Source organism: Dama dama, chromosome 7, assembly GCF_033118175.1.
Source record: "Dama dama isolate Ldn47 chromosome 7, ASM3311817v1, whole genome shotgun sequence".
Lineage (NCBI taxonomy): Eukaryota > Metazoa > Chordata > Mammalia > Artiodactyla > Cervidae > Dama > Dama dama.
In genome coordinates, this window is record NC_083687.1 from 25,108,215 (window position 1) to 25,121,531 (window position 13,317).

The following is a 13,317-nucleotide window of genomic DNA, read 5'->3' on the forward strand; positions in this document are numbered from 1 at the left end:
TGTGAAAAACAAATGCCCTGAAACCAAAGAGCAAATTCTCTCTTTATGTTCTTCCCATATTCTGTAACTTTGCTTGTACCAGCTTTTGGAGAGAGATCCTCAATATGGGTCATCATCTGCTGCTGTTCCTGCTGAAAAATCGAAAACCCTTAGTGGTTCCCCCCCCCCCCTTTTTTTTTTTTTCATTTATTTTTATTGTTGGAGGCTAATTAAGTGGTTTTTGCCATACATTGACATGAATCAGCCATGGATTTACATGTGTTCCCCATCCTGATCCCCAATCCCGCCTCCCTCCCCATCCCCTTTTTTGGAAGGGGAGGATGGCACTTCTTGGCCTAGAGAGCCTAAAGCCTTGCACTGAGAATACTCTAAGCTCTCTTACTATCCCCATGTAACCTACCTCTAAAATGGTCACTCTTGCAATGGCATGAAATAACAGTGGACGTATTTGCCAAAGTTACTGTGTTGCTTCAGTGGTGTAAAAAAGGGGGTGGGCTGGTACTGGTTTGTCAGGTGGCACAATGCATTGAAATAAAGGAAGAGATTAAATCCACTTTGGAAAACAGCCACCATGGGGCAGCCTGCCTCCTCGTGCCCAGAAATGAGGCAATGGCAGCCGTGTTTGCTGTATGGAACATGGCCCTTCAGGGATCACTCTGTCACCCCAGGTTCCTGCACCTACTTGTTCACATGGATACTTCGTCCCCCCACAGAGACAGGGAGGCTTGTAGATCTTTATTGTTACCAATCAGTTGAATCCCCTAACGTCTTATTCACGTGCTTTTCTGCTCCCCATATTTCATTTCTCTTAAGCCTGTTGACTCTATGATGTCTGTGGTATAGGACTGAACTCTAGGTTTGTCATTGTTCCTGAATGGTGTGTGTCATTTAACTCACGGACCCATTTAGTCATTCATTCTTGGGTTTTCACACCCAAAGCTTTGTGGCACAGTCTACACATTTTAACTACATCTCAGAATGTCTTCACTTGCCACTTCTTTTGATATAGCATTGCTGTACATCCAGTAACAATGTTACCTTGCAAGCAGGAGAAAGCAGTAAACAGAACTAAGGGAAGAAAGGATCTGGCTGTCAGTGCAAATGTAAATAGCAGCTGTTCCATGCAAACTGTTTTTAAAACTTCCGCACGGTAAGAGCTTTGCATAAAATGCTCCAGATCCCCAAGAATCAGGTGTTAGCACAAAATTTAAGAGGCATGCTGCCGTTCCCCTGTATGCACTGTTTTCCTCCTTCTCCTATTGCACAAACAGTAGAGGAAAAGAATGTATTGTGCATATATCCATATATGTGTGTGTGTGTGTATCTATAATAGTCTCTTAAATTTTTATTTAAATATCAATTTCTGTATGAATATTGCAATATGAAGACATATCAATTTCTATAACTCAACTTGCTCTACAAGGATGAAGTTATAAAAGGTGTTTGTGTTAGTTGCAAAACACTTCTGAGTCCTGAGGTCACATGAGTTTGTTCTCCGGTCAGGTGCTATAGCCATTCTTTGCTGGGTCAAGCTTTAAGATGTTTTACCTCACATTTGAAATTTCTTGAATTATCTCCCTGCGGTCATTTTCTTAGCAAAAGTCATCATCCTACATTGGGCATTACAAAGGGCATTACAATGTCCTTTTTCTTTTAAAGATTTTTTTTTAATGTGGGCCATTTTTTAAGTCTTTATTGAATTTGTTACAATATTGCTCCTTTTATATTTGGTTTTTTGGTCATGAGGCATGTGGGATCCTGGTTCCCCCACCAGGAATCAAACTTGTACCCTTTGCATTAGAAGACAAGGTCTTAACCACTGGACCTCCAGGGACATCCCTACAATGTCCCTTTTTAAAAAATCTTTGTGCCTTTTCTTCTGTCAAATAATCACACATTCTCTTTCCTAATTGGTTAGGGTGATCAACTCCTGTGATAAGCTCTTTTAAAATATTGCTCATACCTTGAAGCTTTATCCAAAAGTGTGACCCTCCAATAATTAGCATTACCCAGACTAGTCAATATAGAGACCTTTTTTATCCAGTTTTGTCATCTTTCTATTTCAAATGGAGGAAAAATGATGTTTTCTACCACGTGAAGAAGTCTTGACTTAAGACCTGCCGCTGCCTTGAAACAGACTGAGGGGAAAATCATGACTGGATCATTCACAAAGCATTATCTGACCTAGCATTTTACCACATTATTATATTTTTATATTAAATTAGACTCTTCCAAGGCCTAGAACAGGGCTTTTCAGGTTTGAGGAAAGAAAAAAATTGTTTAAGACTCAGGGAATGAATGAAAAGGATGAATTGCAACATTGATGTCTCATAGTAGCATAAATAAAATTTAAACACACTTGTATAAATGCAAGTCTAATTTTGATGTTAATATTTGTACACATTGAAGCTTCAAATCGGGGTATTAACTAATATCTGCATAGTGATAGTGGAGCTTTCCATAGGCTAAGTGTGCCTTTGGTGAAATAAACAAGGGCAGGAACCCTACCAATTTCCATTAGCTCTGTGGGCATAAATCATGTAACTGCTGCTAAATCACTTCAGTCCGACTCTGTGAGTAACTAAACCATCATTAAAGAACCCTTCGTCTTGTTCCTTCTTCTCCTTAAGACAGATAAGGAAAAACCTTTGAGATAGAAGCTTTTAGGGAAAAAAAATCCCACAAACAAATATTGAACATTATTATTTACATTTTTTACAACTAAAGATCCTAAGGGAAAAAAATGTATCGAAGAAAAATTTAAGGGAAAAGTACTCTCGGGATTATATTTTTTCAGCTCTATACTATCCTAAAATGTTTTCCTGTTTTCTGTTGTTGATAATTTTGGGGTCGTTTTTATAAATGTGAGCTTCCCAATCTGAAAGATTAATATTTCTCTTTTTTTCTAGAGAAAAAAATAGTATCTTAACTAAGGAAAGTTTCTTTGATATTAGCCTATTATGTGTATTTATCTATAAACTTTTCCTACTTCTCTGTAGTGATATTAATCATTTTTATTTCTTCCTGGTATTGATTTATTGACTACTCTTTATTCAATGAATATAAAGCAGAATCAAATACATTGCTTTAGCCAATCACCAAACAAGTGTCATGAGGTTTGGTCATCAAACCTATTTTTTAATTTCTTCATGGCAAAATTTGATTGACTGCTTGGTCACCTTTCCATGAGTACCACCTTCTCCTCCTCTGAAAATTTTTTATCTCTAATATTCGCTTGATACTTGTAATACAATATGATAACATTCATTATATACAATATTAGTATAATGTTAATGAACATGTACAGATCATAGATAATGCTTATATAGATGCAATATAACTTATGAAGTGCTTCTAAGGTGTTTTCTGGGTTTATTGTTGCTGTGACTACCATTATTGTTATGATTGTCATCTTCCTAGAAACAGGGACAATCTTTGGTGTCCTTTTATACCCCCTTTATGCCTACCTAGCACTGCACCTTGAGCAAAATAGGTGCTTAGTACATATGTAGCAAGAACTTGCTTTTTTTAAAGTTTTAATGGTCAAGTCAGAATTGGCTTGATTGAGTTTTTAAAATACTGTTTTCCAAACTGACGTCCGTGGCCAAATCCCACTTTGCCAATAAGTCATTTTACCATTTGTCTTAAAAGTTTGCTCAGGGTTCAGAATATATGAAAGAACAAACATTATTAATCATTATACTGTATTTTAAAATATTATTATTTTTAATAATGTACTGAAGAAGCACTTACATAGTGCTGAAAGGTACGGAGGCTCTCCATAAAGCCTGACATTGCTAGTACTCTAATTATGCAGTATGCTTGCTTTAGCAAGGTAATGTTATGAAATTGACACAATTTGATTATTTGCCTTTCCAAAGTGTTCCAAGTTCATTGAAAAATTTTGTGGACTGTTTATCAATGTTTTGACAGATCTCATGGAAAAGGCAGTGAAGTGAAAGTGAAAGTTGCTCAATCATTTCTAACTCTTTGTGACCCCATGGACCCCATGGAATTCCATGGAATTCTCCAGGCCAGATTACTGGAGTGGGTAGCCTTTCCCTTCTCCAGGGGATCTTCCCAACCCAGGGATCAAATCCAGGTCCCCCGCATTGCAGGTAGATTCTTTACCAGCTGAGCCATGAGGAAGCTATTGTGGAAGCCACAAGGGAAGATATCATGGAAAAGATATCTGAATATTTCAGTCACATTGAGAATAAGTTATAGGTTGAGCAGCAACAAAATGACATGCCCATAGAGCTTTTGCCCAGGGCATTAAGATGTAGGATCTCTGATGTCCGTCTGGTCTAATGGTCAGAGCCTCATGGGGAGTCAGAACTGCTTGACTATGGTTCCAGTTTTCCTCCTACAATTTCCCACATACCCCTGCCTGGTAAGTAGCTTCTGTTTCTGTTTCTTCACCACCCCTGCAAAGCTCCTTTCCTCTTGGACTGTTTACAATGAATAGGAAAAATGATCCATTTGACCCACAGCCAGGAATGAGGCTTGAGGAAAGAGAAGGTATTCCTCTTGTTGAGTGTGGACATCAGTGAGAAACTGACTTTTTCTGTCTGCCAACAGGCGAGGCGTTACACTTGGCTCGAGATTTTGGCTACACTTGTGAAACAGAGTTTCCAGCCAAAGCAGTAGGAGAACATCTTGCCAGACAACATATGGAACAGAAAGAACAGACAGCAAGAAAAAAGATGATCCTAGCCACCAAGTAAGCAGAGTGGGGGAGTCTCTATGTGCCTTCATTCTGTTTTTTCATTTTCTTTGAATGGGGGAAAACAGTCTGGAAAACACCCATTCTCTAAAACAAGAGGGTCTCACACACCAGCAGCTAGATGTATTAAACTAGGACCTCCTCAGCATGGTACCCGTAGCAAGATTTGCCAATTGTGTTAGTGATGGAGCTACCGTTGACCCTGATGAAAGTTCTTAGAAAACCTCTTCAGAATAACGGGAACTCTTAGGAGACAAATGTGTTTAGAAGATGTAAGTTCCAGGCAGATAGGCCAGTTAGTTGATATTAAATATGCAATTTGGTCTAAGCCACTCACTGTGCCATAGTAAATGAGGATAAAGATCTGAAACACTAGAAGTGTTCAGGGAGTGTGACAAAAATTCAGGACCCAGATGCATGAGAGGTAACAGGGAGATTTCTGGGATCCAGGATTGGCGTCAGTGCCCCTATTTTTTTCCTGAATATGATTAAGCAAATGATCCCTGTACTGCCCCAGCTTTCATGTGATATTGTCAAAAAGAAAAAGACAGAATGCATGAGAACTTCTGCAAGTTGTGAAAAGCTCAATTAAAATATGAATTAAGATAATGAGACAAATGATGCCGCAAGGAGGGAGCTTGCATAAGATGATTCTGTATTCCCTCAAACTTGAAAACTTTTTGATAATTAAAGGAAGAACTACCATTTACTGTGTGAAAACCCAGTAGTACTGCTTCAGTACTGTTTAAGTACTTAAGTACTGCTCAAGTCACATTCAGATTTTTAGTCCAAAATCTTCCAAGTGATGGCTGATTCTTGCTCTGTTCCCTTTACTAAAATAAGTTATTGCTACATATAGACAATTAATAGTCTTATTTAATTTCCTACCTCTATGTTCAGGTTTTACAGCTAATAGTTCCAGCTGATTAACTTATCGTTTAGAAATTAGTTTCTTATTTGGGGGAAACTTCTAAAGAGAAAGTATATGGTAGATAGTGTTAGAAACATTGCTTCAAAAAATGACCTTATGATATGTTGGCTAAAATGTAAATCATCTCAAAATGCATAAAACAAAAACTAAATATTCCTCCTTCTACCCCCCATCCAATGTAAGATGGGTCTTTTTTAAAATTTAAGGTTGTATATGGGATACCCAACAGGCTTGCCCAAGAAATGCACACCCCTCATTTGGTGTTTGTGCGCTCATAGCTGCCACTGCTTGGATTTCAGATATATTTATTCATTGCTTTTCTGCGAGTACTAGATAGTTCTCTCATCTTGCCCCCAGAGAGAAGCGAAACATAAGGTAGGGCAAAAGAAAAGACAAAACAAGGAGATAAAGGGGAAAAGATTAGCAGAAAGAGAATGAAGACCAAGAAATTTGAGAAAGAACGTTGTGGGGGATATAGCATTTGGACTTAAAGTTTTGAGATGAGCTTTGTGGTGGGGAAGTTCCCAAATACTTGCGAGTGAAAAGACCTAAACCTGGATTTTTTGGGGCCGTTTATCTCCCTGGGTATCTTCACTTCTGTTTTGTTTCTACTCTTTCCCTCTTCCAGCAGTTTTTGACTCAGAGGGGTCTTCATCCACCATATTTCGGTTTTTCCAGAAGGAACTGAAAGATGTTACAAAAAAACCTGAATGAACTTTGTGGCCAGCCCAACACACATCATTTGTTCATTTCTGTCCTTAATATAATCTCAGGAGACTATAACAATTTGTTACAGATTAAGAGAAATATATAGTGCTAGAAGTTAGGTAGTATCTTCTAGGTGTTCCCAAAGCATTGTAACTAGCAGGATTTTATTGATTTCCCAATATGCATAGCCATGTGATACCTCTGAATGATACTACTATCTGCCAATACTAATTACCCAAAATAAAACACCTTCATGTTTTATACCTCGAAATCACTTGATTATGGTTTTATCATGCGTATTCCAAGAATTTCACCCCCCTGATCCAGAGAAATCCTTCTTGTCCTCCTTCCTCCAGAAATGTCTGTATAACTGTCCACCCCTACTGTCCACAGCGGTGCTGCCATTGCCATTCCAAACACAAGTTCCCATTTTCTTAAGAATTCCCATCACTCTGTTTGAGTGTTTGGAAGCCAGTGCATTCAAATGGATGCTGAGATTTTGTTTTCATAGAAGTAAACATTAGAAGAACTTAGAAGTAAGAGAAGCATCAGTACTTTCATATTTGTCAAAGTTATACAGAGACATCTGTTTTATAGTAGTGGATTCAATAAGGAGTTAATAAGGATTCAATAAGGGAAAATACTTTTCCCTGTTACCTGGGATCTAAGTAATATATATTATTTTAGGTGATTTTTGAACTTTGATTTCAAAAAATATTTCAAGAACATGTAATTCTTTTTGATCCCTCTGCCCATAGCTGGACATTAGCAGACCATTAAATGTTAAGCAAGAATTGAATTCACTAATTCAAATTACCTTATTTTATACAAGAGTAGATAGGCTATAAACATCTAGAAATTAAGAGACAGACAAAATAATTTGTCTTTGTGGTTATATATATCCATTCCATCTTTTTTAGACCATATGAAGAATTGAAGAACCAGAGACTATGCAGTCATAGCAAATGTATTAAATACAAGCAGTAATTAATATAAGTAGATGAAGTAAGGAAAGTTTTGGAATTAATGCCTTTCTGCAAATATTAGTGCACCCAACATGTGTTCTGAATAGTTTCTAATTTTTCCAGCAGTAAGGCATTGGCCATTTTCAAATAAAATGTTCAAAGTTGAAATGAAGTAGTCTATATGGATATTCATTACATTCTAATCAGTTCACCTTTGTTCACAAGACTGTGACAACTGTATCCAAAATATATACAAAATTTAAAACTCTTTAGATGAGACACCGAATTACTCATCTGCCTTGGCACATTGGGTTGCATATTTTTTTTTACCTCTATGAATAACAGATTCTGTTCTATTTAATTATATTGCCAAATGTACGATTGTACAAAGGGCTCGTTAAATGCCATTAGCTTCCTAACTCCTCATTGTTCCCAGGGCTTTGTTGATTAACTAAATATTTTGATTAATTAGACAATTATTTAAAAAGAAGAATAGGAATGAGTTAGACAGTTTTGGGAATCAAAAAATGTACCCGACAAAACATTTATTTGATTTATGAAAAACATGAATAAACCTCTTCATTGAATTTAGAACTCACTATGATTAACACTCATCTGTATTAGGGTAAAGCAGAATATTTAGGGAGTTTTAATTGATAGTGTAACATTGATAGTCAAAAGGAAAAACAGAACTTTAAATTCAGACATCAGCTAAAAAATTATGTCCTTAAGGACAATGACGTAAGTGATAAAGTTAGAATTTATGATTCATCAAAGATCATCTTGTGTGTTACATAATTCATAATGTGACATTTTGCTTAAAAAATAAGAATATTTTTTACTGTAGCTTCATAAATAACAATTTAAATAAGAATGAAATTAAGCATAAAAATAATAACTCAGTAACTGTCATAATAAGATATGATAATTGCCTAAAGGAAATCTACAAAGTTGTCATCTGTTTTCAAGTCTGGAGGCTCTCCTAAGTCAGTGAGTTAAGAAGAAGAATCAAATATCAACGTTGAAATTCTGAAACTGCTCCGGATACAGCTTCATGTGTGATGTACTTGAATTGCTTAGCATAAGCTAAATTTTTCCATACTTGCATTTTCCTCATTTCTTCCTCAGCTTTAACTTTATTGTAACTCGTTCTATTGTTTAAACAGTAAGGCAGTTGATTTGCCAACTTATAAATTAGTTTATTCAGTTATCAAAAATATTCAAATATCCTAATACAAGAACTGAAGCAATGTTTTAACCTCCATTTAAATTTTTTAATATATTTAAATGATCATCTTGTAGTATTTGAGACATAGTTGCCATTGTGAACCTCATCTGTATTTTTTTATAAATTTATTTTTAATAAGAGAGTAATTACTTTACAATATTATGTTATTTTCTGCCAAACATTAAGATGAATCAGCCACATGCATGCATATGTCCCCTCCCTCTTGAACGTCCTTCCCACCTCCCACCCCATCCCACCCCCTCTAGGTTGTCACAGAGTGCCGGGTTTGAACGCCCTGCATCATTGTAGCAAATTCCAACTGGCTGTCTATTTAACATATGCTAATGTATATGTTTCAGTGTTATTCTGTCAATTTGTTCCTCCTCACCTGTATGTTGTAGATGGAACTTCAGAGGTTGTCTTATGAAATTTTATCAAGCCTTCTTTTAAAAGAGAAAACAAACTTTTGGAAAGATATCATGGAATGAAATTAAAACCCTGTTTAAAGAGTTCAACCTTAATTTTGAGTCTTTCATTTTAGACAAATTTGTAAAGAATTTCAAGACCTTTTGAGTCAAGATAGATCACCGCTGGGATCCTCCAGACCCACTCCAATTCTAGACCTTGACATTCAGAGACACTTAACACATTTCAGGTAAGACTGGTTTTCCAATTTGGTTGGATTCCCCTTTTTAAAAAAACTTTTTCTTTTGTATTGGGGGATAGCTGATCAATAATGTTTTGATAGTTTCGGTGCACAGTGAAGGGACTCAGCCATGTATATACATGCATCTATTCGCCCCTAAACTCCCCTCTCATCCAAGCTGCCGCGTAACATTGAGCAGAGTTCCATGTGCTATACAGTAGGTCCTTGTTGGTTATCCATTTTAAATATAGCAATGTGTACATATCCATCCCAAACTCCCTAACTATCCCTTCCCCCCATTCTCCCCTCTCTTGACTCTCTTTTCAATTGTTAAAACAGTCTTTACTAACCTAGGCATGTTTGTATCCTGCCACAGTTCCATTTAGAGATAACATATATATTTATATGATGTTGCCTGAATTTTTTGAAATTCCAAGCATCCAAGATCAAATTGTAAAGATAAATAAAGCATAAAGCACTTTGGATCAGAAAATTTATATTTTTGTGTGATTTCCAAGAGTTTGTAACTTTGAGAGTGAGCACTGTTATTTCAAACCATAACACTTTCAGATTAGGATACTGAAATCCTTTAAGCAGTTCTTTATCTTGATTGTTTATCAAATTGTTGAATGGACAGATGAAATTAGCAGGCTATCATAGACTGATTTTTCCAGAACTATGTTAATGATTTCTCTGTAGTTAGAAATTGCACACCTTAGTTAATGGTTCTTAAGTTAGACCACAAAAACATATTTTAAAGAACCCAGGATACTTTTAAAGAACCCAGGATTATAGAAAGCATATCTTTAATTTTCTGAGATACTTTGGAAGAGGATAGACTGTTTTTCCTAATTAATTTATACCCTGAATGCAATGTGAAAAAGAATGTGATAATTTTTCAGGTGACTTCCAATTGTAAAACTCTAGAATTCTAATGCCAACGTGGTATTTCTCACCAATTAAAATATGTATCCTCTTTTTTTATTACTATCATTTAGTTTTTTAAAAAAACAATGCTAAGGAAAGACTAACATACATTAAACTTTTAAAAGTTTTTGATACCTTTCAATGACTATAATGCCTTTGAAGAGGATATTCCATTATGTAAAGTAGTGGGTATTTAAGTAAATTGGAATTTTATATGCAATTTAGAGACTGTCAAAAAATAATATTTAAGTTTTCATGCATCACAATGCTCCTCAAGATGTAATAGACACATCTCTGAAAACTAAACTTAGAATTTATCTTCTAAAAATGCATCAAATGTAGTGTATGTTCCCAGGACTTTTCTCCTACCATTCAATTAGATTAGTGAAGGTGAATGTGCTAAAACTGGAGAAAGTATAGTGCCCAGAGGAAAGAGCAAAAGGTTTTGGAGTCAAGAGAACTTGTCTTCAAATCCAGACCCCTAATACATTTTAACTGGGTTATTTGGAGTAATGTATGTATTCCTCTCAAGCTTATCTTTTTCTAGCTTTAGCTGCAATAAGAACCCCTCCATTATATGGTGGCAGTGGGCTAAAATGAGAAAATGAACATAGAGTAAGCATTTGATTAATAATACACTGTTTACTGCACCACTGATCCAAGTTTAAAGATTTCTACTATCATATCTGTACAAATATTTTCCATATTTTTATTTGTGTACATACTAAAAAGATAATTTCAACAGAAGTTCAATTCAAAGCTTAATAATTTTTATACAAGTTTAATTCTGGATTTAAGGAAGTTTGCTGAGTTACGAATTTACTCTAAGGAATTCACTGTTCAAATACAGAGAACTGGGGCTCTCTGTCATGTCTGCTAGGTCACTTCCAATCACAGATGTTGCAGCTTTTATTGGACAATGGTCTGTCCTTTATTAGGCTCAAAACAGACTACACCATCAATGTGTAAATTGAATATCAGCAACCATTTGTTTGCTTAGCATAGGCACAATCTGCTGATTTGTTAATAATTTTAGTCACTGCCAGCTTAATGTCTCAGGACTCTTTAGAGAAAATGTTCATTGCTACAATTGGGCTGAATGTTTTCTAGTGTGCTTTATGTGCTGTTTGGTTCCTACCCATGCAGAATATGGTGACAATCTAGTGTAGAATTACCCAGAGAAGCTAGTCTGATGTTTTCCAGAGAAGAGCTAAATGTATGGTAAATTACCCCCTCTTTATTCTCAGTTTAAATAGAAAAAAGGGAGAAATTACATTTTGGGTATAAAACTCTTGAGAAGATGTATGGGCTGCAGATTCTCAATCATAGCAATTTGAAATGTATAACCATATCTTAAAACATTCAACATTACCTGGTGTATCTACTTATAAAAGGATCACCTATAAAATTTTGGCGGTGTTATTTATATGCTGAGTAATTTGCCATCAGAAAGTTTTAACTCTCATTTACTATACTTTTTTAATGTTTGTCAGATTTTTTCATTTATTTTGCTTGAACTACATCCCAGATTATTTATTTAGATGAAATCTTCTGGATTTCATAATGGCAGATAGTATGATGCTAGAAATCACTTAACCAAAATTTACCCTATAGCAAATTTCCTAAATTATATCATTTTAAAAACTGTGTTTAAAAAAACAACAACACAAAATTTACCATCTTAATGATTTCTAATTCAGTAGTATTCAGTATATTCACATTTTTAGGCAACCAGTCTCCAGGACTTTTTCATTTTGCAAATCTGAAACTCTGTAATCATTAAACAACAAGTTTCCCCTTACCCCCCACCCTTGACAACCACCATTCTACTTTCTGTCTCTATGAATTGGCTAAATACTTCGTATAAGTAAATTGATAAGTATTTGTCTTTTTGTGACTGGCTTATTTCACTTTGCATAGTGTCCTCAAGGTTCATGTATGTTGAGCACATGTTACATTTCCTTCCCTTTAAGACTAAGTGGTATTCTTCTGTATGCATAAACCACATTTTGCTTATCCATTCATCCATTAGTGGATACTTGGGTTGCTTCCACTTCTTGGCTGTTGTGAATAGTGCTACTCTGAACATGCGTGTGCAAATATGTCTCGGAGATCCTGCTTTCAATTTTTTTATATATATGTCTAGTAGTAGAATCACTATGTCATTTGGTAGTTCTATTTTTAATTTTTGAGAAAATGTCATATTGTTTTCTAATGTGGGTATACCATTTTACATTCCCACCAACAGTGCACAAGGCCCCCACTTGTTATTTACCATTGTGGTTTGATTTGGGGGGGTGGGTAGTTACCCTAATGAGTGTGAAGTGATATTTCATTGAAGTTTTGATTTGTATTTCCGTAATGATTATGATGTTAAGTATCTTTTAATATGCTTGTTGGCTATTTCTGTGATATCTTTGGAAAGATATTTATTCACACCCTTTGCCATTTGTAAATATGATTGCGTTTTGTTGTTCAGTTGTGGTTCTTTATAAATCTGTATATAAACCCTGTATTAGACATATGATTTGTAAGTATTTTCTCCCACTCTACAGGTTGCCTCTTTATTCTGTGGTATTCTTTGATGTACGGAAGTTTTTGATGTAGTTCAATTTGCCTATTTTTACTTTCGTTGCCTGTGATTTTGTTGTCATATCCAGGGAATCCTTGCCATTTCCATTGTCATGAAGCTTTCCCCCTAGTAGGTTTTCTTCTAAGAGTTTTATAGTTTTAGGACTTATGTTTAGGTCTTTGATCCATTTTGAGTTAATTTTTGTATACAGTATAAGATGTGTCCAACTTCACTTTTTTGCATGTCTTAAAGAATTTTCTTTTAAACACAGGATTTAAACATGGTTGACATTTCCAATTAAAATCCAAATTTAAGTTTCCTGCTGTAAACTGAATTTAAATGTGTGTTTTTTGGTTTTCACTATGCATTTATTAAAAGTAGCCTCAATAAAATATCTTAATAGGACTGTAAAGTCCAGCTTGTTGCCTGACCTTGGAAAAAGACTCTACACTTTAAAAATGTAGCTCTTAAATGTGGCTTCATAGTGGAATTTCTCTTGGAGCTTTTTAAAAATCTTGAAATCTGATGTACATTCTTAAAGATCTGATTTAATAGGTCAGGTCTCAGATTGGAGTTAGGCATCTTTATAATTTGCAAAATCTGAAGTTGATTTT

General features: G+C 35.3%; 1 protein-coding gene across 1 annotated transcript in view; it reads left to right on the plus strand.

Annotated features, from left to right (window-relative positions):
• Positions 1 to 13,317, plus strand: part of TFAP2D (transcription factor AP-2 delta) — a 58,847-nt gene that overhangs the window by 27,924 nt on the left and 17,606 nt on the right. Inside the window, exons 6-7 of the mRNA XM_061146110.1 lie at positions 4,582 to 4,723; positions 9,100 to 9,213. Of these exons, the coding sequence (XP_061002093.1) occupies positions 4,582 to 4,723; positions 9,100 to 9,213 (256 nt within the window). The remainder of the gene's footprint in view (positions 1 to 4,581; positions 4,724 to 9,099; positions 9,214 to 13,317) is intronic.